Source organism: Xyrauchen texanus, chromosome 8, assembly GCF_025860055.1.
Source record: "Xyrauchen texanus isolate HMW12.3.18 chromosome 8, RBS_HiC_50CHRs, whole genome shotgun sequence".
Taxonomy (NCBI): domain Eukaryota; kingdom Metazoa; phylum Chordata; class Actinopteri; order Cypriniformes; family Catostomidae; genus Xyrauchen; species Xyrauchen texanus.
In genome coordinates, this window is record NC_068283.1 from 27217354 (window position 1) to 27243201 (window position 25848).

General features: G+C 39.8%; 1 protein-coding gene across 1 annotated transcript in view; it reads left to right on the plus strand.

The window, feature by feature from the left end:
• Positions 1 to 20918, plus strand: part of LOC127647829 (synaptotagmin-C-like) — a 57545-nt gene extending 36627 nt beyond the window's left edge. The window contains exons 6-12 of the mRNA XM_052132311.1: positions 4612 to 4738; positions 6240 to 6458; positions 10270 to 10390; positions 11022 to 11193; positions 18850 to 18979; positions 20165 to 20255; positions 20511 to 20918. Of these exons, the coding sequence (XP_051988271.1) occupies positions 4612 to 4738; positions 6240 to 6458; positions 10270 to 10390; positions 11022 to 11193; positions 18850 to 18979; positions 20165 to 20251 (856 nt within the window). The 3' untranslated portion in view covers positions 20252 to 20255; positions 20511 to 20918. The remainder of the gene's footprint in view (positions 1 to 4611; positions 4739 to 6239; positions 6459 to 10269; positions 10391 to 11021; positions 11194 to 18849; positions 18980 to 20164; positions 20256 to 20510) is intronic.
• Positions 20919 to 25848: the final 4930 nt, after the last annotated feature.

Sequence of the window (25848 nt, forward strand, 5' to 3'; positions counted from 1 at the left end):
CAAGAAAGGTGGCAGCTTACGACCGATCTTGGACTTGCAAGTTTTCAACCGGGCCTTGCACAAACTCCCGTTCAAAATGCTCACGCAAAAACACATCTTAACTTGCGTCCAGCATCTAGAATGGTTCGCAGCGGTAGACCTGAAGGACGCATACTTTCACGTCTCAATTCTGCCTCAACACCGACCCTTCCTACGGTTCGTGTTCGACGGCCAGGCGTATCAGTACAAAGTTCTCCCCTTCGGCATGTCTCTGTCCCCTCGCGTCTTCACGAAAGTCGCAGAGGCAGCCCTTGCCCCGCTCCAAGAAGCCGGCATCCGAATACTCAATTACCTCAACGACTGGCTCATTCTGGCCCACTCCCGAGAGTTACTATGCACTCAGAGAGACCAGGTGCTCAGGCACCTCAGCCGTTTGGGGCTTCAGATCAACCGAGAAAAGAGTAAGCTCCCCCCGGTTCAGAGCATCTCTTTTCTCGGCATGGAGTTAGACTCAGTCTCAATGTTAGCACGTCTCACCAACGAGCCTGCGCAGTCAGTGCTGGAATGCCTTGCCACCTTCAGGCCAGGCACAACGGTCCCTTTAAAACTTTTCCACAGGCTCCTGGGGCATATGGTATCCTCCGCGGCGGTCAGCACTGGCTTCAGACTCTAGTCCCGAGACGAGCATGGTTCCACGGCACGCACCAGGTGATGATCACCCCCACCTGCCACCAAACATTCAAACCCTGGACAGACCTCTGCTTCTTGCAGCAGGTGTCCCGACGCGTCCTGGTCACGACCGACACCTCCAGATCGGGTTGGGGCGACGTGTGCAATGGACACGCAGCCGCGGGCCGTTGGAAAGGGGCCCTGCTGTGCTGGCACATCAATTGCCTAGAGTTGCTGACAGTTTTCTTTGCCCTTTGAAAGTTTCTCCCGTTAGTTCGAGACAAACAAGTCCTAGTCAGGTCAGACAGCACGCAAGGCGGCGTATGCTCCCGCCACATGTCGCGACTCGCCCGCTGTCTCCTCCTTTGGAGCCAGCAGCAGTTGCTGTGCGCAACTCACATCCCCGGTGACCTCAATGTGGTAGCGGACGTGCTGTCACGACAATGCTGGCCCGGTGGAGAGGTGAGGCTTCAACCCTAGTCGGTTTAGCTGATTTGGGAAAGATTTGGCAAGGTGCAGGTAGACCTGTTTGCCTCCCGAGATACCTCCCACTGGCCACTCTGGTATGCCTGAACAGAGGCTCCCCTCGGGGCAGACGCGCTGGCACACAGCTGGCCCTCGGGGCTGCGCAAGTACTCATTTCCCCCAGTGAGCCTTCTTGCACAGGTGTTGTGCAAGGTCAGGGAGGATGAGGAACAAGTCACCCTAGTGGCTCCCTACTTGCCCAACCAGGCCTGGTTCTCAGACCTCGTACTCCTCGCGACAGCCCGTCCCTGACGGAAGGAAAGACCTTCTTTCTCAGGGACGGGGCACGCTCTGGCATCCGCACCCAGACCTCTGGAACCTCCACGTCTGGCCCCTGGACGGGACGCAGAAGATCTAGCTGGTCTACCGCCTGCCGTCGTAGACACAATCAGCCAAGCCAGAGCCTACTCTACCCGGCAACTTTACGCCCTGAAGTGGCGCTTGTTCGCGAATTGGTGTTCTTCCCTGGCTGAAGACCCACAGAGGTGCGCAGTTAGGTCAGTGCTCTTATTCCTGCTGGAGAGGTTGGAGGGGAGGCTGTGCACTTCCAACTTGAAGGTGTATGTTGCTGCTATCACGGCCCACCACGACGCAGTAGACGGCAAGTATTTGGTAAGCACGACTTAATCATCAGGTTCTTAAGATGCGCCCGGAGGTTAAATCCTTCCCGGCCAAGCCTGTTCCCCTCCTGGGATCTCTCAGTGGTCCTCACGGGCCTTCAGAGATCCCCCTTCGAGCCGATAGAATCAGTTGGACTCAGGGCCCTCTCTCTAAAGCAGGTGTGGGAGGGTTCCCCACCCGGTTCCCCACCCTGCTCTAAAGACTGCCCTGCTGATCGCGCTTGCCTCCATCAAGAGGGTCGGGGACCTGCAAGCGTTCTCTGTTAGCGACACTTGCCTAGAGTTCGGTCCGGCAGACACACATGTGATCCTAAGACCACGATCGGGCTATGTGCCCAAGGTTCCTACCATGCCCTTCAGAGACCAGGTAGTGAACATGCAAGCGCTGTCCCGGGAGGAAGCAGACCCAGCCCCTTCGTTGCTGTGTCCGGTACGTGCTTTGCGTACCTACTTGGACTGCACTCAGAGCTTTAGACGTTCTGAGCAGCTCTTTGTCTGCTTTGGTAGACAGCGGAAAGGGAACGCTGTCTCCAAACAGAGGCTTTCCCGCTGGTAGGTTGATGCCATTTCATTGGCCTATCACACCCAGGCCGTAACCCCCCTTGCAGGTCCAGGCACACTCAACAAGGAGACTGGCAGACATATGTAGAGCAGTGGGTTGGGCAATACCTAATACCTTTACGAGATTTTACAATCTCAGGGTTGAGTCAGTATCATCCCGTGTTTTTTCAGGTCCGAGCCGGTAGAACTCGGTAACACGCTGATGTACAGGCCGGGTGGATCGCTTGCACCTAGCACCCTTTCCTTCGGTCGAGGTAAAACTGTGCGCTTTCTCTCCCAGGAGATTCCATATATTCGGATCCCTGGACGACTCCTCCCTAGCCCTATGGGTCCGCAATTCGGCAGAGGAATTCGCTGACCCAGTCCACTGCGGGTACTCAAATCTACCCTGTACTGGAATAGGTGCTCCACAGGTCGGGACTCCTGCGTGGACTCCTCCTGTGTGTATTTTCCGCGGTACGTTCCCCTTGCGTGTGGACCCGCGTCTCCCTTAGGCAGTTCCAGCTGCCCTCCGGTCGCCATGCTGTAGCAACTCCCCCCTCCTTGAGGCTGGATCTACCACTGCACCATTTTTCCACATGTGACCTGAGTGGCCCATGTGATGTATTCGCCACTCTTGCCTCCCCGTCCCTGGGCAGGTGTGGTCTCCGCAGGGTCTTTTCCCCCTGAAAGTATAGGAAACTGGGTAAGACCCCTTCCCACGATGCGTGTAATGGCCCCAGCCGTTTGGCTCTATGCGAGAAACATAGAGAGAAAAGAGGCTTCATCAGAGTACTGGGGTGCAAATAGCTGCACTCTGTGGCTGATGGTATTTAGGTATAGTAGGCCTGTAGTTTATAGTATATTATATTTGAATATTTGTTTTTTGGCAATGTGTATTGTAGTTCCCGCATCTACCAGCAGGGCCTAACAAAGACATGCTAAGCAGCCAATTCCTTGCACTCTGTGGTGGTAGGAACCTTTCATTTAATTTAAAATGCTCTCTGTGATGTGGGCAAGATAGAGCCTGTCATTTTCAATTATAGCCCTGAGTGCTAATAGCACTGCACATTTCTAAAGACCAGTCTGATTTAAAGTACACTGTTGTGCTGCGTGCCACTCATCATGAGATTCAATTCTAATTCCCCCAAACTGAGATTATGTGTTTTAGACTAGATGGCTCAGAATGCATATGTGACTGTTTATTCTAACTTACACTGACAACAATTATGTTATTTTGTACTGCGATGTGATTCACTATTGGCAAGTACATCTTAATCCTGAGCTACATATGATTGGACAATATGGAATGATAAGATTTGTCATTTTAATTTGAATGCATCTATGACTGTTTATTCCAACATAAAATGTCACAATGTATCTTATTTTCTAATCAGATGTGATTTTACTAATAGCACATGTGTATTAATCCTTAGCTGTGTATGATTAGACAATATGGAATAATTCGAATTTTCACTTTACTTTAACCTCCAAATTGTATAATTATGATTTTGCATTATTAATATGTTTATATCCCTCCTGATTTTGAGTGATTTGTACCATGTCATGCACAAGTCAATGAAACTATGCAGAAGGCCTTTTGGATTTGTGGTTGAGCTCTCCCTCCCCCAGTGTTGTTGATTTATTTAAGTGTCTTAATGAAAGGGTGACGCATTTGTTAATGCTGAGAGACACATTCTAACTAAGCTTGATTAGCAACCACAGAAATCCGCCTGCCTTTCTTATTTACATTCGCACAAGCACTAGGTGAGCCTCACACTTTCTGGAGTTCACGGTTATGCTGTGTTTGGTATGAAACCGACTGCATATCAAGTCATGGAATGACCTATGGTTTGGTCTATAATGAGGTCTAGATTATTTATAAAGTCCAGCATTGGAGGCCTTTTTGACCACAACTGTCATTGCAATACACATCAAATATTGATGTTTTTATATTCACATTAGTGATATATTATCTCATATATTCATGTAATACAAGGTCATGTTAGCTTGCACAGCACAAGTATCACTCTGTCCATCTAGTAATGAATTCTGAGCTGTTAAACATAGTTTTATCATTGGCACCTTCTCACTGAAGTCAATGCTGCAATGCTGTTCTGATGCTGGCCTGGTTGTCAGCCCATTTCAGCATAAACCAACTCTCTTGTCAATGCCGGTTAGATGATGCTGAAATGGACTCGCACCCAGGCAAGCGAGTGCAGAAAGTTCCAGATAGTTCAAAGTGAATTACGGTGATGTTGACATGTCTCTCCTGCAGCACGGAGCAGCTGGTAGTTAAGATACTGAAAGCTTTAGACCTCCCGGCGAAGGATGCCAATGGATTCTCAGATCCCTATGTCAAGATCTATTTACTACCTGATCGGAAGAAGAAATATCAGACCAAGGTAACTTTTTTACCCTACTGAAGCTGCAGTCAGCATGCTGCTTTTAGAATAATCTACTGTTCAGATGGCAGAGACTCTAAGGACTCATTAAGAGCTGGATGCATTTCTCAGTCTACCTGCAGATTTTTTCCCTGCTGCCCTAGTTCATCTAAAAATACATCTGTATTAGCCTGTGCATTTTGAATGAACTTTCTCCTTGTCTTTTGGATTTTAGAGGCATAGTTTACCCAAAAATTTTAATCTAGCATAATTTGCTCACCCTCATCTCGTTCTAAAACTGACTTTCAAAAAGGTGAATTTTTGAGGGATATCCTGGCCACTATTATCTCAAGAATGAAAGTGAATAAGGACTGGGATACTCAGGTTCCAAAAAAGAAAAAACACAATAAAAGCAACATAAATGTTATGTATACCCTGTCTTGTTCCACCGTTGCCCTTTTGTTTACCATTTTTGTCACTTTTGTACTCCTTAGTTTTCACTTTTGGCCCTTTTGTAGCTCCACTGTCTCCTTGTTAGCTTTCGTTCATTGTTTGCACCTGCCCTCATTTGTTTGCCTTTGGTTTCTGTCGATCACCTTGTTATCTTGTTTGAGTCCTGTTTGTTCATTGGCCCCTTTGTCCCACATTCTTGTATTTAAACCCTGTCTGTTTGTTCAGTCTCTGTCAGTCATTGTTTGTATGTTCATGTATGTTGTTAGCCTGGTGTGTGTTTCCCTGCCCGAAGTTCTGTGTTCAAGTTTATTTCCCCATTGTGGGTTTTCATTTGTGTTTGTAATAATAAAAGTACTGCATTTGGATCCTCAACCTTCGTCTGCCTTCGTTGTCTGCATTTCGTGACAATAACATTTGTCCATACGCGTGCTATATTCCAAGTCTTTTGAAACCATAAAATAGGAATTGTGTGAGGAACAGACCAAATTTAAGTAATTATTCACTTAAAGTAGTAATGTTTGATTCAGGAACAAATGGCTCTTTTCAGTGAAACGATTTGATCCAGTTTACAAAAGTGGTCTGAATGTTTGTTCACTAACTGATGCAGTTCTCGGTTAACAGCTCAGAGGAGGAGAAGATTATCAGTGAATAACACTTAAATATTTCTTTATTATATATTCAATTCCTATAATATTGGCTTCAGATTACTTGGAATATAGTGCACGAGTTGTAAGGACCACTTTTATGACACATTGATGGTGCATTTGTTGTTATTTTGCAGCTTGACAGCACCAGTCCATTCACTTCCATTTTATGGAAAAGACTGGCCAGAATCTTCATAAAAAAATTTATAATAATCACCAACTGTGATTTAAGGTAGAAAGAATGTCATGGGTTTGGAAACCCAAAATTACAAAATGTTCATTTTTGGTTAAACGATTCCTTTAACTAACCTCTTGTTCACTCCCTCCACATACTCTCCTATCAGCTCCTCCACTTTTCTAATTTCCTCAAATTTTCCTCACTTTCTCATATTTCCGCTCTGTCTTTTCCTGGCTCCGGTTCACAGGTGCACAGAAAAACTCTCAACCCTATCTTTAATGAGACGTTCCAGTTTGGCGTGCCTCTGGGTGAACTGCACTCACGCAAGCTCCACTTCTCCATCTATGACTTTGACCGCTTCTCCAGACATGACCTCATAGGTCAAGTGGTGGTAGATAACCTGCTTGACTTCAGCGAGGGAACTGGCGAGAAGCCTATTTGGAGAGACATTGTGGAAGGCACCACGGTGAGATAATGTCTGCAATACACATTAAATGGTCATTAGACTTTAAACACAAAGGGTGGAATTCGCAAAGAAGGAATTGTGTCCGATGATAGCCTAGTTTTCTTGATTCTCTAAAGGAATTGTGTTAATCCAGTAACAGCACAATTACTTCCAAATGTTTAGTGATTATTGCAATTTGCATGGCACAATTCCCAATCTTGCTGGCAAGTTTTGAGTTCTAAGGTTATGGAGCATGCAGGAGCCTACCACGATCAACATTATTTTCTGGGACTGTACAGCATCACACCACCACACCATTCACATGCACAGCGTGTCTGGATATTTGCCTGGTTATAATGCTCTTCTCCATCAGTTGATCATCATTTAATGAGTAAATGCTGCCATGATCTCTTTTTATTAAAGTTCAGTTTACCACCTGCTTTCCGAGGGCAGTAATTGCGCAGTGTTTATTGAGTTATCCAAATAGTGCTGGGTTTTGTGAATAAGGCGCAAGATATAAAAAGATTAACATTTTACAGTAAGGTTCCATTTGTTAACATTATTTAACAACATTAGTTAACGTGAACTAACAATGAACAGTATTTTTACAGCATTTATGAATCTTGGTTAATGTTAATTTTAACATATACTACTATATTTAAAAGTTGTGTTAGTTAACATAAGTTAATGCACTATGAACTACCATGAACTAACAATGAACAATTGTATTTTGATTAACGACCATTAACTAAGATTAATAAATGCTGTAAAAAATATATATTGTTCAATGATTATTCATGATACCTAATGCATTAACTAATGTTAACGAATGGAACCTTACTGTTAAAGTGTTACCATAAAAAGTATAATTTAAATAGAAAGGGGGTTCATTGAAATATGGTGCAGCTTTATCTTAGAATAGTGTGGTTTGTAAACTAGATGCAGGTTTTGCACTGAAAAACCTTAAGCAAAAGTGGAGCAATGGTTTAATGAATTCGCCCCTAGATCTTGTGCAACATTTCTTTTTCAAAAACATTATTCAAGTTCAATACACCTTTTATGATGATGGAAGCATCTTTTATGGTACTTGCATCTCACTTGAAGAGTTTTAAAAATTATTAAAAAAATGTACTCACCCTCAAGCCATCCTAGGCATATATGACGTTCTTCTTTCAGCCAAACACAATCGAAGTTATATTAAAAAATATCCTGGCTCTTCCAAGCTTTATATTGGGAGTGAATGGTACCTTAGATTTTGAAGCCCAAAAAAGCGCATCCATCATTCAAAAAAGTAATCCATATGGCTCCAGGCAGTTAATAAAAGCCTTCTGAAGTGAAGCGAAGCGAAGCGAAAAATATCCATATTTATAACTTTATAAACTATAAACACTGGCAGATGGCCATTACCGGAAGCCAGTGATTATAGTGATGGGGGCGCGTGAGGGATAAAGGCGGCCGGTGATGACGGTTCAAGAGAGAGAGAATGACATGCAGCTGTCTGTGTTTATGTTTATGTGTTTTCCGTTCAGTTTATTATTAAAACTGTTATTTATATTGTTAAGCCAGTTCTCGCCTCCTCCTTTCCCTTACCCCTCTTTACATATCGATATTTTTCTTACAAATACACATCACTTCGCTTCAAAAAGCCTTTTTTAACATCCTGTAGCCATATGGATACATTGTTTGATGGATGGATGCATTTTTTTGGGCTTCAAAATCTAAGGTACCATTCACTCACATTATAAAGCTTGGAAGAGCCAGGATATTTTTTAATATAACTCTGACTGTGTTGGGCTGAAAGAAGAAAGTCATATACAACTAGGATGGCTTGAGGGGGAGTAAATCATGGGATAATTTTCATTTTTGGTTGAACTAACCCTTTAAGTACACTGGTGAAATTAATTTAATATTTGTGATAGAGTTGTTTACTCACAATTGAAAATCATGCAGGATTACATGCTAAGCTAATAATGATGAGTCCTTGGGGATGTTTATTACAAAGGTGTGAGGAGATCCAGCAATGCATGTTCTTGTCCTTCCAGAGACAATAACATGAAATTAGTGAAGGTCAGCTGTGCAAAGGAGCTTTTTACAGAGTACTTCATAAACTGTTACAGCATCATAAAGGAGCTGTTTTTAGAAAAAATTATTTATCATCACCAGCATTTTTATTGTTTTTGAGTATTATTGTTTTGAATGGTGTTCGTACCTTTTAGAGAGACACTTTTGAGAGTAGAGATAATAAATCAAGTACAACACAAGCTTTAGTATGCTTAAAAAGGAAGGTTACATTTTCTGCAAGAAGCACAGCTAGGTCAAATGTAGGAAATAACATATATTTGGCAGCACCTACTCCTCAGTGTGACATGGCAAACTTAAACATTGCTCAGTGATGCATGCTGGATTTAAGTATATTTCTGACTTGCATATCTTGATTGAAGCGAATCGATATGAATGTTTACACTCAGGCTTCAGCCAATCAGCTGCTCAGGTGGCATTAACTTATTTATCTACTCAGCTGGTAAATAAATGGCTTGAGGTATAATTCATTTTCAGTGTCCTGATGTGTGAAACAGAAAAGGCTGTGAAGCATTCAAATCACGTGTATGGACTCGAACCCCAGCGCTGGCAGCACCTACAGTTCTTTGAGATGTACCTCAGATGCTTGATGTTTTGATGAAATATTGAGGCTCTTCTTGTTTACCTCTACCACCCATGTTCTTTTTTCATTATAGCTGATGATTTATTCTGTTTGGCATAACAAGAACCGGATAAAAAGATGAAAGTCTCGACAAAGTGTTTAAGGGGAAATAACAGACCTCAAAACGAGTCCCTTAGATAGGAGAATCCGTCTGTTTTTCTTTAAACAATGCTTGATCAAAGATAATAAATAGAAATAGTTTTTGTCTGACTTAAACATCCAGAACTGTATAATGCTAGATATTTATATGCAAGATCTGTGGTATGCCGTCAGTTACTTGTCCCTCAGTTTTTTAAAACATACTAAAATTGTGTGTACTGAAATGCACTTACAATACATGGAAGTCTAAGGGACAAGGTATTTTTGTTCAATAATAATAATAATTCCTTACATTTATATAGCGCTTTTCTAGGCACTCAAAGCGATTTACATAGTATAGGGTGAATCTCCTCAACCACCACCAGTGTGCAGCATCCTCCTGGATAATTTGATGGCAGCCATAGTGCACCTGTACACACACCACAAATCAGCTATTGGTAGAGAGGAGAGAGTAGAGTGATACAGCCAGTTAATGGATGGGGATAATTAGGAAGCCATGATTGAGAAGGGCTAATGGGGGTAATTTGGCCAATACAACAGGGTTACACCCCTACTCTTTATGAGTTGTGTCCTGGGATTTTTAATTAAAGCTGTTAAAAAACAAACGTTTGCAATTTTGCAATTCTGTTTGGTGGTGATAGTGGTGCAGAAATTACAATTCAGCTTTAATGCTTTTCCGATGCAATCTCTTTATGTTTTTTTTTTTTTTTTTGCACAATAGACTTTTATTAAACAATTTTAGCTTGTCTTTACAAACTGAAAGATGAATTGAAAATGATTTTTCTGTGGGAATACAACACAGAACATTCCTTTCAAAATATTTGATTTAGTCTTGACGACTGCAGACATTCCTTCAGTTATCCTTGTGTCTGGAGAAAAGGACAAATTATTTATTGAAAAATTGCAAGAAAGAGTGCAATCACCTAAAGGTTTCCACAAATTTTATAAGATGCTTTTATTTTTCCTTTACTCTCAGTAATTGTCTCCAACTCCAATGTGAACTTTGACCATTGGACCTTTCCATATATGCAGGAGAAAGCTGACCTGGGGGAGCTGAACTTCTCACTGTGTTACCTGCCAACAGCTGGTCGACTAACCATCACCATCATCAAGGCCACCAATCTGAAAGCCATGGACCTCACAGGCTTCTCAGGTGCCCGGGCCTGCCCGCCGTCTGCAGCCGATCCTCTAATTCCCTCATAATTAACAGCAATGCCTCATTAGTGCCTCAGACATTGTTAACATTCAGACATGATGGGACCTCAGCTCATTAATAACTTTAATGTCACATGTCCAGCTTGTGACTAATGCAATAACGTCAAAGGTCACAGTAACATCACTTCTGATAGTTGTGAATATCAAATAGCACCTCTGAAAAGCTGAATGTCAAAACAGAAACACTTCATAAAGGCATCAACATCAAACCATAACGACAAGAGACATTTTTAATTAGTGATGGATAATTTCATTATCAAGAAACAGCTTAAAGAAATGTAAAAAGATTCCTCTCATAGGAAATGATTATGTCATACTATCACAGTGTGTTATGAAAAAGTAACATTTGGTTGTATCACAATAATGAGTGACGCTGTTATTAGCATTAATATTAATGGTATAATAGCATTGTTGTTCCAAACCCATAAGATTCTTTCATCTGTAGAACACAAAAGGAAATGTTTGGCAGAATGTTAGCCTCAGTCACCATTCACAATTGCAGATTCTCAGTTGATGCTATGTATTTGACATGTTTTTTCGCTCTTTATCTCTATGTCTTTCTCACTCAGATCCATACGTAAAGGCATCTCTGGTTTGTGAGGGTCGAAGGCTGAAAAAGAGGAAGACCTCCATAAAGAAGAATACTCTCAATCCCACATATAATGAGGCTCTGGTCTTTGATATCCCAAACGAGAACATTGAGAATGTGTCTCTAATCATCGCTGTCATGGACTATGACTGGTAAGATCATGACTGCTCTTTTTCTGTTTGATGGAGTCTGGGACACATGTCGCAATACATCATGCTCTGTGCTATGATGCGATGCTTGACAGGAAGAGTCCACTTCTGTCTTAAAGATCCCATGAAATTGCTTGACAAATGCAGTGTTCTGCCCTCTGTTGATATATTTATTTCCTGTGCATACATTTTTATTTTCTCACATACTTTACCTTTTAAAACGTCTCCATGGATCACACAGGGGAAATTATGTCATGAGCATTGCACGCTCTGTTTGTAGCAGATGACAGTAAACAGAGTGCAAATTCATGTTGTAGCACAAGGCACATACAGAGAACATACTTATTTAATAAAATAGCAGCCTTTTGCGGTTTAATAATCACTTGAGTCACGTAGCGACTGGCTTTTCCAGAGTGGGAATCTGCTGTCATAATGTCAGAGCTTCTTGGTCTAAACAACACAGAAACACTTTAAAATAAAAGCTACATTTATAGAAAACAATAATGACAGAAATAAATGTCTACTGTAAAATTATGTAATATTCACTGTAATACTACTACTACTAATAATAATAAATCAGTAGAAATTGTATTATACAGTAATTGTAACATCTGTGATGCTCTGTAATGCAGCACTTTATATGACAAAATATAACTTCAATGTTGTATTTTGGATTGTGCTATAAGTTTCTATATATAAGCACTTAATCTGATAAAGAATAATGCAATGTTATGTTGAAAATTAATTGTTGTGTTTTTTATTTATTTGATTAAAGCTTTAATGAATACATTTTTTTGAACACCATTTGATGATAAAATTGAAATAAACTGTTGATATGGAGTTTAGAAAAAAAAGGGGGAAAATACAGGTATCAGCGAGTATCAAAAACAAAGTATCATACTCGTTCTCAAAAAAGTGGTATCGGGACATCCCTAATTATTTGTAAGTCAGTTGACAGGGAAATTACATTCACATTGTATAGAGCATTTGATTAGACAAAAATCTGTTTAGTGCCTCATGAGTCATCAATGTCTTTTTCTGTTCTTTTCCAGAAGAGAAGCATTTAAATTGTACATGTATATATCTTCTAAAAGTTATTTTTATAAATTTTTGAGAGTACACTAGCATATAGATAGCTTCAAAGCTAATAGGCCACAAAACTCCATTTTTGTTTTTATGAGGTCTGTAAAGATGTTATTTCGATGTCAAAATACTTTCTCCTATCGCAGTTTAATATGCAGAGAGAATTAAATGTAAGCCATTCGTAACATTCTCCACCCCCTGCTTAATGTCATTAACAACAGTTCTATGTTGTTGAACCAACATGGTTCGAATGATGGATGTGCGACATAGTTACTATGGTTTTGGGAAACAGTCATGACTAGCTAGTTAATTTCTCCAATGAAGCATAGTACTTTGGTGGTCAAGCAGTGAGTTAAGTCGTTGTACGGGAAATGCACCCCAGCCCGACACAGCAACATTAGCAGAGTTTAACAGAGTTTAGGGATGCAACCATCTGTTTGTTCGACCAGTGGAAGATGAGGGAACAGTCATTATATTTGAAATTCTGTTTGGTGATGCTAGTGGCGCAGAGATGGCACACTTCACCTTAATGTCAAGTATACAGAATATAGCATGTCCTGTGGAATTCATGGTGGTTGTGTTATTCCATTCATTAAAAAAATCTAGCTAGAAGATCTGTAGGAGAACTAAAAAATACATATGCATTAACATAGACGAATACACTTTTCACAATAGACCTCAGTCACCTCACTCACATTTTACAACATTGTTGAAAAATGAGTGATAAAGAAAATGAATTAGCATTGAAATAAAAAGTAGTTTAATAAAGTCCTCATATCCACTTAATAATCTCCATGGTTGATAATGATAGTTTGTTGTTTAATTTTGTGAAGAAGGAATTACATACAGTATTAGCTCTGCTCAATCTAGGACTATATGCCCCTGTGTGACTCTTCCTGGTGGACATTTGCTTTGTATCGCATAAAGACAGACACCTTATGAATATACATAGAGGCCTAATACTTATGGAAGCAGTGTCAAGTAGTGAGACACTGTGTGTGTGTGCGTGCGTGCAGGTTTGTGTGAGACTCGCAGCATTTCAGTGCAATAGACCTTCAGAGTCACATTTATGGATAACTTTTGCCTTAGTATTTTTATTTATTGTACTTTTGAGAAGGAAATATACCTAGATGTGCAGTACTAAACCTATACTACACTGTAAAAATGTTAACCTAAATATGTGGTTGATATGGTAACATCTAAATTAACTGGTTTGATTCAAGTCAAATATTTTAATTACCCTGAATCAATAATTAGGTTTACCATCAAAACTCATTTTAAAGGTAGAAATAGCCCCGTAAGGTAACAATTGCAGTTTGCCATTTTTTATAGTTATTTACTTGTACTCTTAGGTGTATCTAATCCCCTCTCCTACTTTTATGCCCATATTTTGTGTGCTTTTTGCAGAACAAAATATGCTTTGCAAAAATCAAGTGCGTACAACTTATGCATCCTATTCTATTTTTTCAGCAATGAGAAAATTCACATCCAAGCTTTCCGATGCTTGTTTGTTAGTTCGCCTCATGATTCAATCTCTCCCTCTGTGGCACGCAATCCACCATTCCCTCTTAATAAAGCAGCTCGCCTGTGTGCAGTAGATAACGCTGGATAAATTGCCCTTTGCATTACTGCATGCCATCTGTGCTAAAACCTCCATTCAGGAGCCCTATCTGCTGGATAATAGTCATTTCTTACATATATCTAACATGCTAAACAACCCATTTTGCACTGTTTTACGATTTCTATATTGAAACGGCCATTGCTCTGGGTGATTGCAGGTGCAAGCAAAATAAGAGTTCTCATTTTATGAGATAAAGACATGTTATTTTATGTAAACAGCTTGTACTAAACTCAGGAAAGTTGCCTCAGGCTTACGTGATCCTGTCACCCTCGGATAATTGCAGGTTTTAAGCCACTCTACTGTATGACAGACCTGCCGTACGGTGAACTCAGATTGCCAGTAATAGGATGTGTAGTTGATTATTAACAGTTATGGAGATGCTTTTTGCTACACAAAGACCTTGTTTAAAGTCTTCAATAAAACTGTATTGGCTTTGTTTGGAAATTATAGAGCTGTTTAGGTTGTAGTCCAAAAACCCAGATGAAAATTTGCATTTTCGAGCCACGGGTTCGCTCAGGAATTTCCTATTGATTTTTACAATGCCAGTTTTGGAGTTATGAGTAAAATAAGGTCTGTGTTAATTGTAACTTTAAGATACCTAAACATTTTGTTCTACAACATAAATTACACACAGTCATACTGAAGCCACCATGTTCTGTTTTCTTAAGTATGTTGCTAACAAGTTGCTAGAGAAGAACTGCAATGGTTTACTGTTTTGTTAGGCATGTATTCTTACATGCTTGTGGTACTATGTAGTTCTTACCTAGCAATTCGTTAGCAACATAATATTTTTTTAAACTGCTTTTAAAAATATTTGAGGTATGACTGTGTGTTATCTTGTAGAACAAAACAGGATCTTCAAGTAATGTTTACCACAGACCTTATTTTACTTTGAACAACACCATTATAAAAGCCCACACGAAAATCCAGAGGGACCCCCATGAACAGCTCTATCCATCCATCCATCCATCGTCAACCGCTTATCCTGTGTACAGGGTCGCGGGGGGCTGGAGCCTATCCCAGCTAACATTGGGCGAAAGGCGGGGGACACCCTGGACAGGTCACCAGTCCATCGCAGGGCCATGAACAGCTCTATAGTCTACAAAATAAAGGCAGGGCATAAACGCTGCTTGCACCCATTTGTTATTGCACGACAAGGTTTAATGGCATGTTCTTGGATCCTGTGGAACATTCTGAAATCATGCTTGGATAACATGATCATCAGGTTTTGAAGAACATTTGGAGTTCATGCCAGAGTGCAAGCTGTTATTAAAGCAAATGGGTACCAAAAACCATACTGTAAAGTGATCAATGGCAAGGAGGAGGCAAGAACCGGCTTTTTAATATAAATTATAGTTTAATATAAAACTTAAACAGAAGACAAACACACACACACACGACGGACATGTCCGTAAACGATCTCTCTCTCCCGCACAATCCTCTGCAGTCGACCTTTATCCCTCTCGGGAGGCTTGATTAGCCTAATACGGCACCGGGTGTGTACGATCACGACCCGGCCCTGCCCTCCACCCTGCCACATTCCTCCCTTGTTCTCTCAGGCTGGGGAGCCCCCGGCCTGACGTACATCCCCCCCCCCCTCTTTCCCTGGGGGAGAGCGTGCTTTAAGCCTAGTCTGCCGGCAGGTCATCCCCATCTACCTGGATGAGGGAGGGGACAAGGGGAGGGAAACAGAAATAATTTAAATGGGGGTGGTACTTCCTGTAACAGTGTTGTACCCCCCAAAAAGACTGTGTAAATTTTAAAGAGAGGGGAAAAGGCCAACGCAGAGCGACAGTGAGAGATAGAGAGGCAGAAAAAAACTCTTACTCGTCAGTTCTCCGATACGCCGCAGCTTGTTCCTCGGCCACTCCTCCACCCTCTATTGGACGACAGCCGCGCCTCTCCGGGCGGATCAGAGGCAGTCCTCCAGCCCCTGGCGGACGGAACGCCCCACCGCATTCTCGGGGAACAGAAGGGGTCTCCCCCGTCCCTGGCAGCGGTTCTCCCACTCCAGGCGGTCGGCAGTGAGCCCCTCCCCGCTCGCGGTCGGCGGCCATCATCCTCTTTCAGGCGGCTGGGCTCCTCGTCCCCCGGCAGATGGCCGTGACCGCTCCATTGGGGTGGACGGTAGTGGCGAGAACTCTACTACGGCGTATCCCTCCTCCTTCCCGGGTTTCCAGCACCAGTGTAAAGTAATAGTAATAGAGGCCCCGCCATCCGCCCCATTCAGAAATTCTGAATTTCATGTAAAAATGTAACCTTTTTCTCAAATTGTTATGCTGCTAATTTAATTTGTAAGGAAACTATTTTTATTATTTGAAAATATTTTAGTGCAATATTGAAGCTGTTACGATCCCTGGTTGTCTGCCCCGTGTTTCTCGTGTCGCCGTCACGGACTCCAATTCCCATGATTGTCCCTAATCACTGCTAGCCCCATGTCATTGTTCTCACCTGATTGTCGTTTTGTCATCATCTTTGTCTCTGTATTTAAACCCTGGTTGTTTGTTCAGTCTTTGTCGTTCGTTGTTTGCTGATGTTCGGAAGTAGATGTCTTGCCTGTCTTGCCTTGTTCACCCAGTTAGTGTACCCCTGATGTTTTCATGTTTTGGTTTCAGTTTTCCCATCGTGGATGTTTCCTTTGTTCCTGTCTGTCTTGTTTTCACTTTTGATTAATAAAACCCGCGTTTAGATCCTCACTCCTCGTCTGCCTCCTCCTGCTAAACGTTACAGAAGCATTTTCAGTATGAGACAAAGGTCATGTCCACACTAATCATTGTAGATTGAAAACTTTTAGTTTCCCGAAATCTTCTGTTGGGGAGTAATTCATTTTAATAGTGATGCAAATTTTTTTCAGTAGCGTGATAGTAGCTCAGCTATTTTCACAATAATGTCACTTTTCCAGTAACAAGCTATACATTTTCCATCGTTTTGCAATATAGCACAACAAAATGCTACATTTGACACATTTTGGGGTGGCTGTGGCTCAGGTGGTAGAGCGGGGTGGCCACTAATTGCAGGGTTAGCGGTTCGATTCCAGGCCCACACGACTCCACATGCCGAAGTGTCCTTGGGCAAGACACTGAACCCCAAGTTGCTCCCAATGGCAGGCTAGCGCCTTGCATGGCAGCTCTGCCGTCACTGGTGTGTGAGTGTGTGTGAATGGGTAAATGGGACACAGTGTAAAGTGCTTTGGTAAGCGCTAAGGTTAAAAAGGCGCTATATAAGTGCAGACCATTTACCATTTTGTTGCAAACGCAGCAATGGAGCTGAGGTAATAATCAAATCGCACTCACATAAATCGTCCTCTCTTTCTGATACGTAGCACTGGAAAATCGAAATTATTTAAGTTAATTGGTTCTTTTGGGCAGTTCAATTTGAATTGGTTAAAATAAATTCTTAGTTTGTATTTAGCATTGGGAAGTCCAGTTTGTTTGGACTGTTCAGGAAAATGAACTATTTGAAATAAATGATTTACTAATTCACTTTAGCCCCTGCGTAGCCTTTGCCAGAAGTCAATGACTTCTTTATTAAGCAAAATGTTTAAGTTTTTGCTGTTCTTCTCTTTATATTTTAGCTCGTGTATATAAAATAGGGTGTATCTTGTTTTTTTAGTTTATATTAAACAGCCTATTAATGTTTATGTTCAATTTAATGTTATCACCCTAATACTTAATGTCAGGTGATGCTATTTAATTCTAAAACTTTTATAGCAGAATGAAATGTCAGCTGATTGATTGTTATATATTTGAAAGTATTCTCTTCTTTATATAAAGAAGTTTTTGTTTCTAACTTAACTTGTAGTGTAGCTAACTAAGTTTTTAAAAGAGTAGCTTGACAGTAGTTTAACTTTACGTAATGAGTAGCTCATCTTGGGAAACTAGTTTGAAAGCAGTTTTCCTAACACTGCCATTGTCATCATTTCCAAATATGCCATTATAGAGAGCTTTTTGTAACGCTCCATTTTTTGATGGAGGAAAACATTGTTCTGGTGTGAATGAGAGACATAACCATAGCAAAATCAATGCATTCGAAAACATATTAGTGTGGATGTGGCCTTTTGCACCCCACTCCATATATATAATGTACATTTTAATGACATGCACAAAATGAAAGTATCTAAATGGCCTAATATCTGCCAGCTGTTTGGCCTGGCCAATAAGTAGTTAAAAGTAATATTGTTCCTAAGCCAACAGGGATGTAGATCTAGGAACATGTCCTACTTGGATAAATCACATTAAGCTTTTTGGCATGGCAACCATCTTTTAAAACTGCACTGTTCTCCTAAATTGTTTCTGCAATTGTAATAATCTTTCCAAAGTGTTTGTTTAGCTTGTTATTCCATCTTCATTCTAGATGCTTTTCAAACTTACTTTTCAGGGTAATTAAGTGATTATGACACCTCTTTCTCATCGCTCTCTTTTCTAATTATATCTCTTTCTCTTTCGTTATCTCTGTAATCAGTACTTCTGTCATAAACTGCTTCCCATCTGTCCCACAATTTCGCGCTAAAATCATTGAACCTGTTCCTGTGTCCTTGCCTAATTTTGTTTATCTCTTTTATTCAATAATTGGGATGTACATCTGTCTCTCTCTCCTTCTGTTCTTTCTGTTTGTCTGTGTAATTATGTGATTTCTCAGTCTGTGTCTGTGTAATTATATGACTGTATGTGGAAACTCTCAGTTTGTGTGTGTGCGTGTGTGTCAAAAGGATATAGGATATGACACAGAAGGTCCTCTCGGTATCTTTCTAATTATATAATGGTGATTAGGTCTTCATTTATTTCTTGTGCTTTCTTGCTCCTTATGAGCTCCTGTCTCTCTGTTTCTTCTTTTCTTTCACTCTCTCTCGTCCATTTGTTGTAATGGTTGACCTGTGTTGTAGGTCTCTGCTTTATTTCTTAGCCTAACTACATTAATTCAGTGTCTCCCTCCCACATACTCTCTCTGTCTCTCAGTATTGGTCATAATGAGGTGATCGGGATGTGCCGTGTGGGCAGTGATGCTGATGGACCGGGAAGGGAGCACTGGACGGCCATGCTGGCAAATCCCCGCAAACCTATTGAACACTGGCACCAGCTGGTGGAGGTAGCAGCATGACCGGATGGAGTGTGTGTGTGTGTGTGTGTGTGTGTGTGTGTGTGTGTGTGTGTGTGTGTGTGTGTGTGCGTGTGCTGTGTGTGTGTGTGTGTGTGTGTGTGTGTGTGTGTGTGTGTGCGTGCGTGCGTGTGTGAGGGCATGTTAAAATCAATTAAAGTGGTCTGTGTGATATTGTGTGTAGGCAGTGGCCTGTATGCATTCAAAGTCCTTATTAAAATGACTTTAACCTTGATTTCAACCTTAGTTTTTGCAGCTTATGTTTGTCCATCCTTATTAATGTACACTGTTTAAGCAGATTTACATATCTTAGAAAGAACAAAAAAGAAAACCTAAATAGTCTCCTCAATAGATGCTTTTATAAGCCTGTATACTGTATATAATTCATTAAAGCATATTTTCTCAAACCTGGTCCTAGATTTAAAACCCAACGCTGCACATTTTGAATGTTTAGCTTATCTGACACACCTGCTTATGGGCTTGGAGTCTCTAATAATTAACTAATCAGTAGAATCAGGAGTGTTAGATAAGTGGGACACCCAAAATGTGCAGTGCTGGAGTCCTCCAGGACCAAGATTGAGAAACATTGTTTGAAAGGTATTTTTTCTGTGCATTATAATGTATTCATAATGCCTTAATTTAAATGTAAAAATAAAATATTCTGGTATATCTTGTTATACTGTATTATCACAAATAAACAGCCTTACAGGGTTTTTTAGGATAATGTGCAAAACAGAGGGGCATTGATTCACTCTGAAGGGGTTTATTTTGCAGTAATGATTGGCTGACTGTACATTATACCTCTTGTTACATTCTAAATAAAGAAATGGATTTTCAATATTTAAGTGGAAATTATTTAATTATGTGAGAAGAGACTGCAGAGTGATACAAGAGACATAAAAAGTTAAATGGATAAAAACATACGATCAACACCTATTTGCATTTGTTATATCATTTGTTGTTGTATGTTTTAATGTGTTATATTAGTCTTTAAAGATGTCACTATGAGGAGTTTTTATGGAAAAGATGCAAAGCATTTCGATGTCATTTTGAGTACCTTTATAATATATTAAAAATACTGTTATAAGTATTATATTTACAGATTACAAGTAAAGCGTTACAAAATCACCTTTTTAATATTGATTTATGTTTATGATTTGATGATTACCTCCCCAGGAGAAATCCATAACAACATACGTGTCAAAGAGTGCTACAGCCTCTCCAAAGCCACACATATTGGTGGACAGTCCTCACTCTGAGTAGAGATGTGAGTATACTCACATGAACATACATACACACACTGTAAATAGAGCGTTACATCCTCAGATAAGGGATCTGTGTGGGTGAATGAATCAAATTGTGTTTCATTCATGTACTGTGTTGGCACAGGCCCATGGCATCAACATCTGTTAACTAGCACTGTTTGTGCTTATGTAACATGTTACCACTGGTGTTTACTGCTGTTTACATGGTTAACTGGCTTTTTTTTTTCTTTATCTCTCTTTCCATCTCTCATTCTCAGGTCAGAATTCTCTTTTTATCAACAGAATTACATTCTTTCTTTTCACCTGTGAATACTTCTTCATCAAGAAAGGACCAGAGAAGAGAGACTGTGCTTGTGTGTGTGCTTTTCCTCGAAGTCGACTCTGCAGACCCAACCATCACAATATATAGATTACACCAACTAAACTAGACTTGAAACATACACACACTAACAGACGCAATCAAACACATGGAATCAAAACAAAAACTGGCATGGATGGTATTGCTACATGTTAAAGACAAAAAGACAAAATATGTAATGATTTATTCAGGGGAACTATGACGAACATTCCCAGTTTAAAAGTAGATTATTTATATTTAGTTATATAAAAGTGAGCCTAAAACATTTTTAGTACATATATATATATATATATATATATATATATATATATATATATATATATATATATATATGTATATATATATATTAGGCTGTCAATTTAATGCGTTAATTTAGTGCGAATAATTTTTCAAAAAATAACGCGTAAAAAAAAAGGCAATTAATCGCATGCCCCAGACCATAATAAGGAAGATTCCTGAGAAATGCAAGCTTGTAGTACCACCTGTTTACTCCAGAGGGCAGTAAGTGAAATTTCAGCTGTATGAGCAACACGCAGTTTATACAGTGAAGAAAACACTTCAGTAGGCAGAACAACACAAACATTCGTTACGTTCTTGCATTCAAAACACTTGATGAACCGCAAATCCGAACTAAGGGATCTCAAGATGTGTTTAAAGATTGAGTTTTATACTATATTTATCATGACACAGAGACCTAAACATTTTATGTTTATGATGCGACGCATCCGAGACGCTATACAAGCATGTCTGACGCAGGTGTAAATTGACGGGTCCTTAAACAAGCCCTCATAATAAATCTCAAACTGATTGACATATTCACTTGTGAAATGGATTGCTGTGAACTGTATGACAATGAATGACTTATGATCAGTAATATGGTAGTAAACAATACATTGTATTCTAAAGCCGCTTTTTGTATTGTTTTATCAATGATTAACTCTTCTGCCACAAGAATGTAATGCATATTATTTATCTGAATATTTTATAAATATATATATATTTATTTATATATATATATATATATATATATATATATATATATATATATATATATTTTTTATATTTAAAGATAACTATGTATAACTACCTGTATATATTGATATAAATATGTATAATCATTATATATTGAATTATTGTTATATGAGGGCTGATTAATTATCGGACGCCATGTAAAAAAATTGTAATCGATTGACAGCCCTAATATATACAGTATATATATATATATATATATATATATATATATATATATATATATATATACACAGGAGTGAGGCCTGATAAATTATGGACCACGAATGTGTCTGTGTATGTGAGTTTGTAAGGGTGCCTGTTGTGTAGCTATAGAAAATATCTTTAAAGTGTTTCGGGCAAGTAGCTGCAAATATTTGGATTGATCTTCCCTGCCAATGCAGAATCTTAGCAACTGTTTCCTATTTATCTGGAGAGGAGGACTACTTTATCACTGTTCCCATCTGGAGAAGAAATAAGGATGGATGCATTGGCCAAATCATCATGTATGGTATTGAAATGTGTCCCTCTTACATTTTCATCACCCTCTGCTTGGAGCTCACAGAGATCAGCAATTAATTTTCTTTTCAAACCATCTTTGATTTTCTACCAGATAAGAAAAGAACAGTTTAAGAATTTTTTTTCCCTACATGGATGCACTGGCAGACTGTATCCCCTTGAGAACTTTCCCAAGGAGCTATCATTGATTTCAAATATTGCCAGAGGACTCTATCTGGGATGGACATTGGATTTTTGTGCAATTCCTGGAAATGTATCGTACAGGGAAAAGATTTGGCCATAGTATTTTATTTTTATACCACTGTATATTTTTTTTCTTTTGGGGGTGGGGTCTCTTAGACGTGATTATTTTCCAAAAGAGTATGTTGTGTGCTCTGCTTCATCCCTCTGCCCAGAGGACCACTTAGGAAAGACACGCATCTGTTCTCTTTTCTTCCCGTGTACCTATGTGTTTGTGTTCTTTTGTGTCAATATGCGTTTGCTCGTTGGTTTGTGTGTGTGCGTGTATGCCTGTGTGTCAGTATATGTCACTGTGACCCTGTGTACTACCCCGTGTTTGCCACCAACGTCTCACTCTTTGCCCCCCTCCTCCATCCTACACAGAAAATCTAGTTTTGAACAATCAAAATATGTCTCCTGTCCTGTGTCTTAGAGGAACTATTTCTTGTGTAGGACCCGTTGCACTTGGTTGGGACAGGGTCTACTTTATCAGATGCGCATTTTGGTCATTCTCCGTAGAATGTGGTAGTGACCCGTCTCTGTTGTTACCCTAACCAGCTCGTCACTAAAAAGTGTCCCTAGCCTGATCTGTGTTTTTGTGTTGGGTGTGCTCTTGTTTTTTGTAAATGTGCTATGTATGTAAGAGGGGACAAACCTGGTGGCCACAGCAGTCGAGAAATAAAATGTTGGAAGTTTTTAATTGTCTTTCAAAGAAAAAGAAAAAAGTCAAACTGGCTCTCTTCTTCTATTTTGGCTAAAGTGATATTTTCTCTCTTAAGCATTCCTTGCAAACAGAGACAAAGAGGGGGACAAGTTTGATTTCATTTTAGTGCCAAGAGAGTCTAATTGTCTATCTGATTATCATTTGACCTTGTTTACATCTCACATTATAGGCTGACTTCAGGTGCAAGCACTAATTTTTCTTGGTCACCATTATATTGATCAGTTCATGTACCCTTGTTATCCAGGTCTGCACAAACACTGCAGCTATTAATATTGCAGTCCACAGTACAGCCACTGCCAAATGCTACTGCACACATCCCTCAATGCAGGAATACTAAACACTTCATCTACATCAGTATAATTATTACCCACTGCAGCTCCTAAACTCATATTTTCTTGATTTCTGTTATTAATCACACATCAGGCCAAGCTATTGGGCATGGACACACACACACACACACACAGTGTGCTCAGTCCTTAGTCCGTTGTCATATATTAGCTCTTGTTGCTTTCTAAGAGGCCATTGATCCCGTCATACACGTTGATGTGGTATCGACCCACAGTCTCCATTCAGCTCCAGTCTGCAGCCCTGTTTCTCCTGCTGCCTTTAATCTTACACTGTGGAGGCACGTTCCCTGTAGAGTGAACTCTGACCCCTTCATCAGCTTCCACACTTTATTATTCCAACACAAACACACATCGCTCACTATTACGATATTCCCCTAATGCTCTTTCCTTTCTCAGGCATATTTCTCTCTATGTTGGTCTCCCCTCTTACCTCTGTTTCTCTTTGTCAGTGCAATTATAAATGATCTTGAGGAAATGTGTTTGCATGCCTATATTAACATGGATGATGTCAACTTGATGCAATGATAATTTAACAAGTGTGCTCAACACAAAATCTGCCTATGAACTTGATACTAACACTACTAATGTCAAACGTGTTGATCTAGCAACCTGTTCAGTATCATCACAACATGGATGATTAACAATATTGTTAATACTGTATATCCTCTTTGAAATGGTATTACAGTTTCTGGGTATATTTTGGTTTGTTTGTTTGTTTCCTTTTCTAATTTTCTTTTGAAAGGTTTACTTTTTTATATGTTCATATTAAGCTGAGATTTAGAGCAAGATAAAAATGAAATGCAGTCAGGGTGAGAACATTTCAGCTGAGTAAAAATATGAAAAACATAACTTAAAAAGGGGGGTCCTCCAAAAAAACTGTTTGGAGGATGAATATGTGAATGATGAAGACTAAGAAGATTAAATTAAGGCTGGAGCTATTATGACTGAAATAAAACATATGTATGAAAAATCATTACAATGTGTTTGCATGATACAAATATTTGTGTTCTTGTGATAATGTAAGTAGGGTGTGGATCACCCTGATCTTTCTGTCTACCTTGCTTTCTGTGTCTCACTCCCTTCTCTCTTCCTGCTGTGCATTAAGTTGTATGTAATTATTTAGTTACAGTCATAAATTCTTTATAGTGGACCAGCTTGATATAAATGCAGTGTGGAGCATTGCAGTCCTTATGTACTGTACATGCTTTTGTTTGTATTTTTCTGCTTTTCCATTGCATGCAAACACACAGTCTTACTGTGTTCTGTCCATAAAACCATTAACCTGACCCGTCCCACTTTAGTTGTATGTATATTTCTTTTTCAGTCCCAAACCCCTTTGGCTTTGATCATTCCCATGACCTATGAGGACAAAAGCTTAATGCACCTTCAGGTTTTTGAGCCAAGTGGATTTTAAATGCGATTTCTAAAAACAAAATTTATAATAATTGTATCTTTGATAATTATGTTGCACTGCTACTTTTATTTTTCGTATTGCTAAAGCAATCTGGCAGAAAATCCAAGTTAATGCCTGATTCATCTGCCTTCATCTTGCCTGCTCGAAGACTCCTCATCTGTTTTCATGACCATGAGTCTAACGCACAGTTCATCTGAGCTCCACTGTACACAGAACACGAGTCAGCACTATCTGCCAGCCCTCCACACCATATGACACACACAGATACAGCAAGAGAGACAGAGGTGGAGGGAATTAGCATGTGTGGTGTAAAGACTAACAATGTGATTTAGAGTAAAACTGGGGTATAATCTTGTGGTAGACTAACATATAACAGTCAGACCAATTAATTGGCTGATACATATTTGGCCATTTTGAAATTGCACTGAAGCATTTATGTGTCCGTCTATTAAACAAGCATTTACATCTTTGACCATTTTGTGTGTCTCGCTGTTTTCAGACTTGTGCAGGAGTGCTGCATTTTAAGACAACTTGTCAATTTAAAGGAATTGTTAAATGAATATTCTGGGTTCAATACAAGTTAAGCTCAATTGGCAGTATTTGTGGCATAATGTTGATAACCCCAAAAATGTATTTGGACTTTCCCCTAATGCTCCCTCCTTTTCTTTGAAAAAAAGCAAAAATCAGGGTTATAGTGAGGCTAAACATGGAAGTGAATGGACCCAATTTGTAATTGTTAAAATACTCTGTTTCAAAAGTAAAGCAACTAGATGAAAACAACATGCATGTTGACATGATTTTAGTGTGATAAAACCGCTCACTAACCTTTCCTGAGTAGAGTCATATCCAATTTTACAAGTTAGTTGCAATGATGACATAATGCTGTGAACCCTAAAATGACAGGGAAAACAACAATTTATACATCTTTACAGCTCACGTAATGTACAAGTTCTAACAGAAGAGTGTTTCTATAAAGTTATAAGCTTCATATTTCAGCCTCTAAACA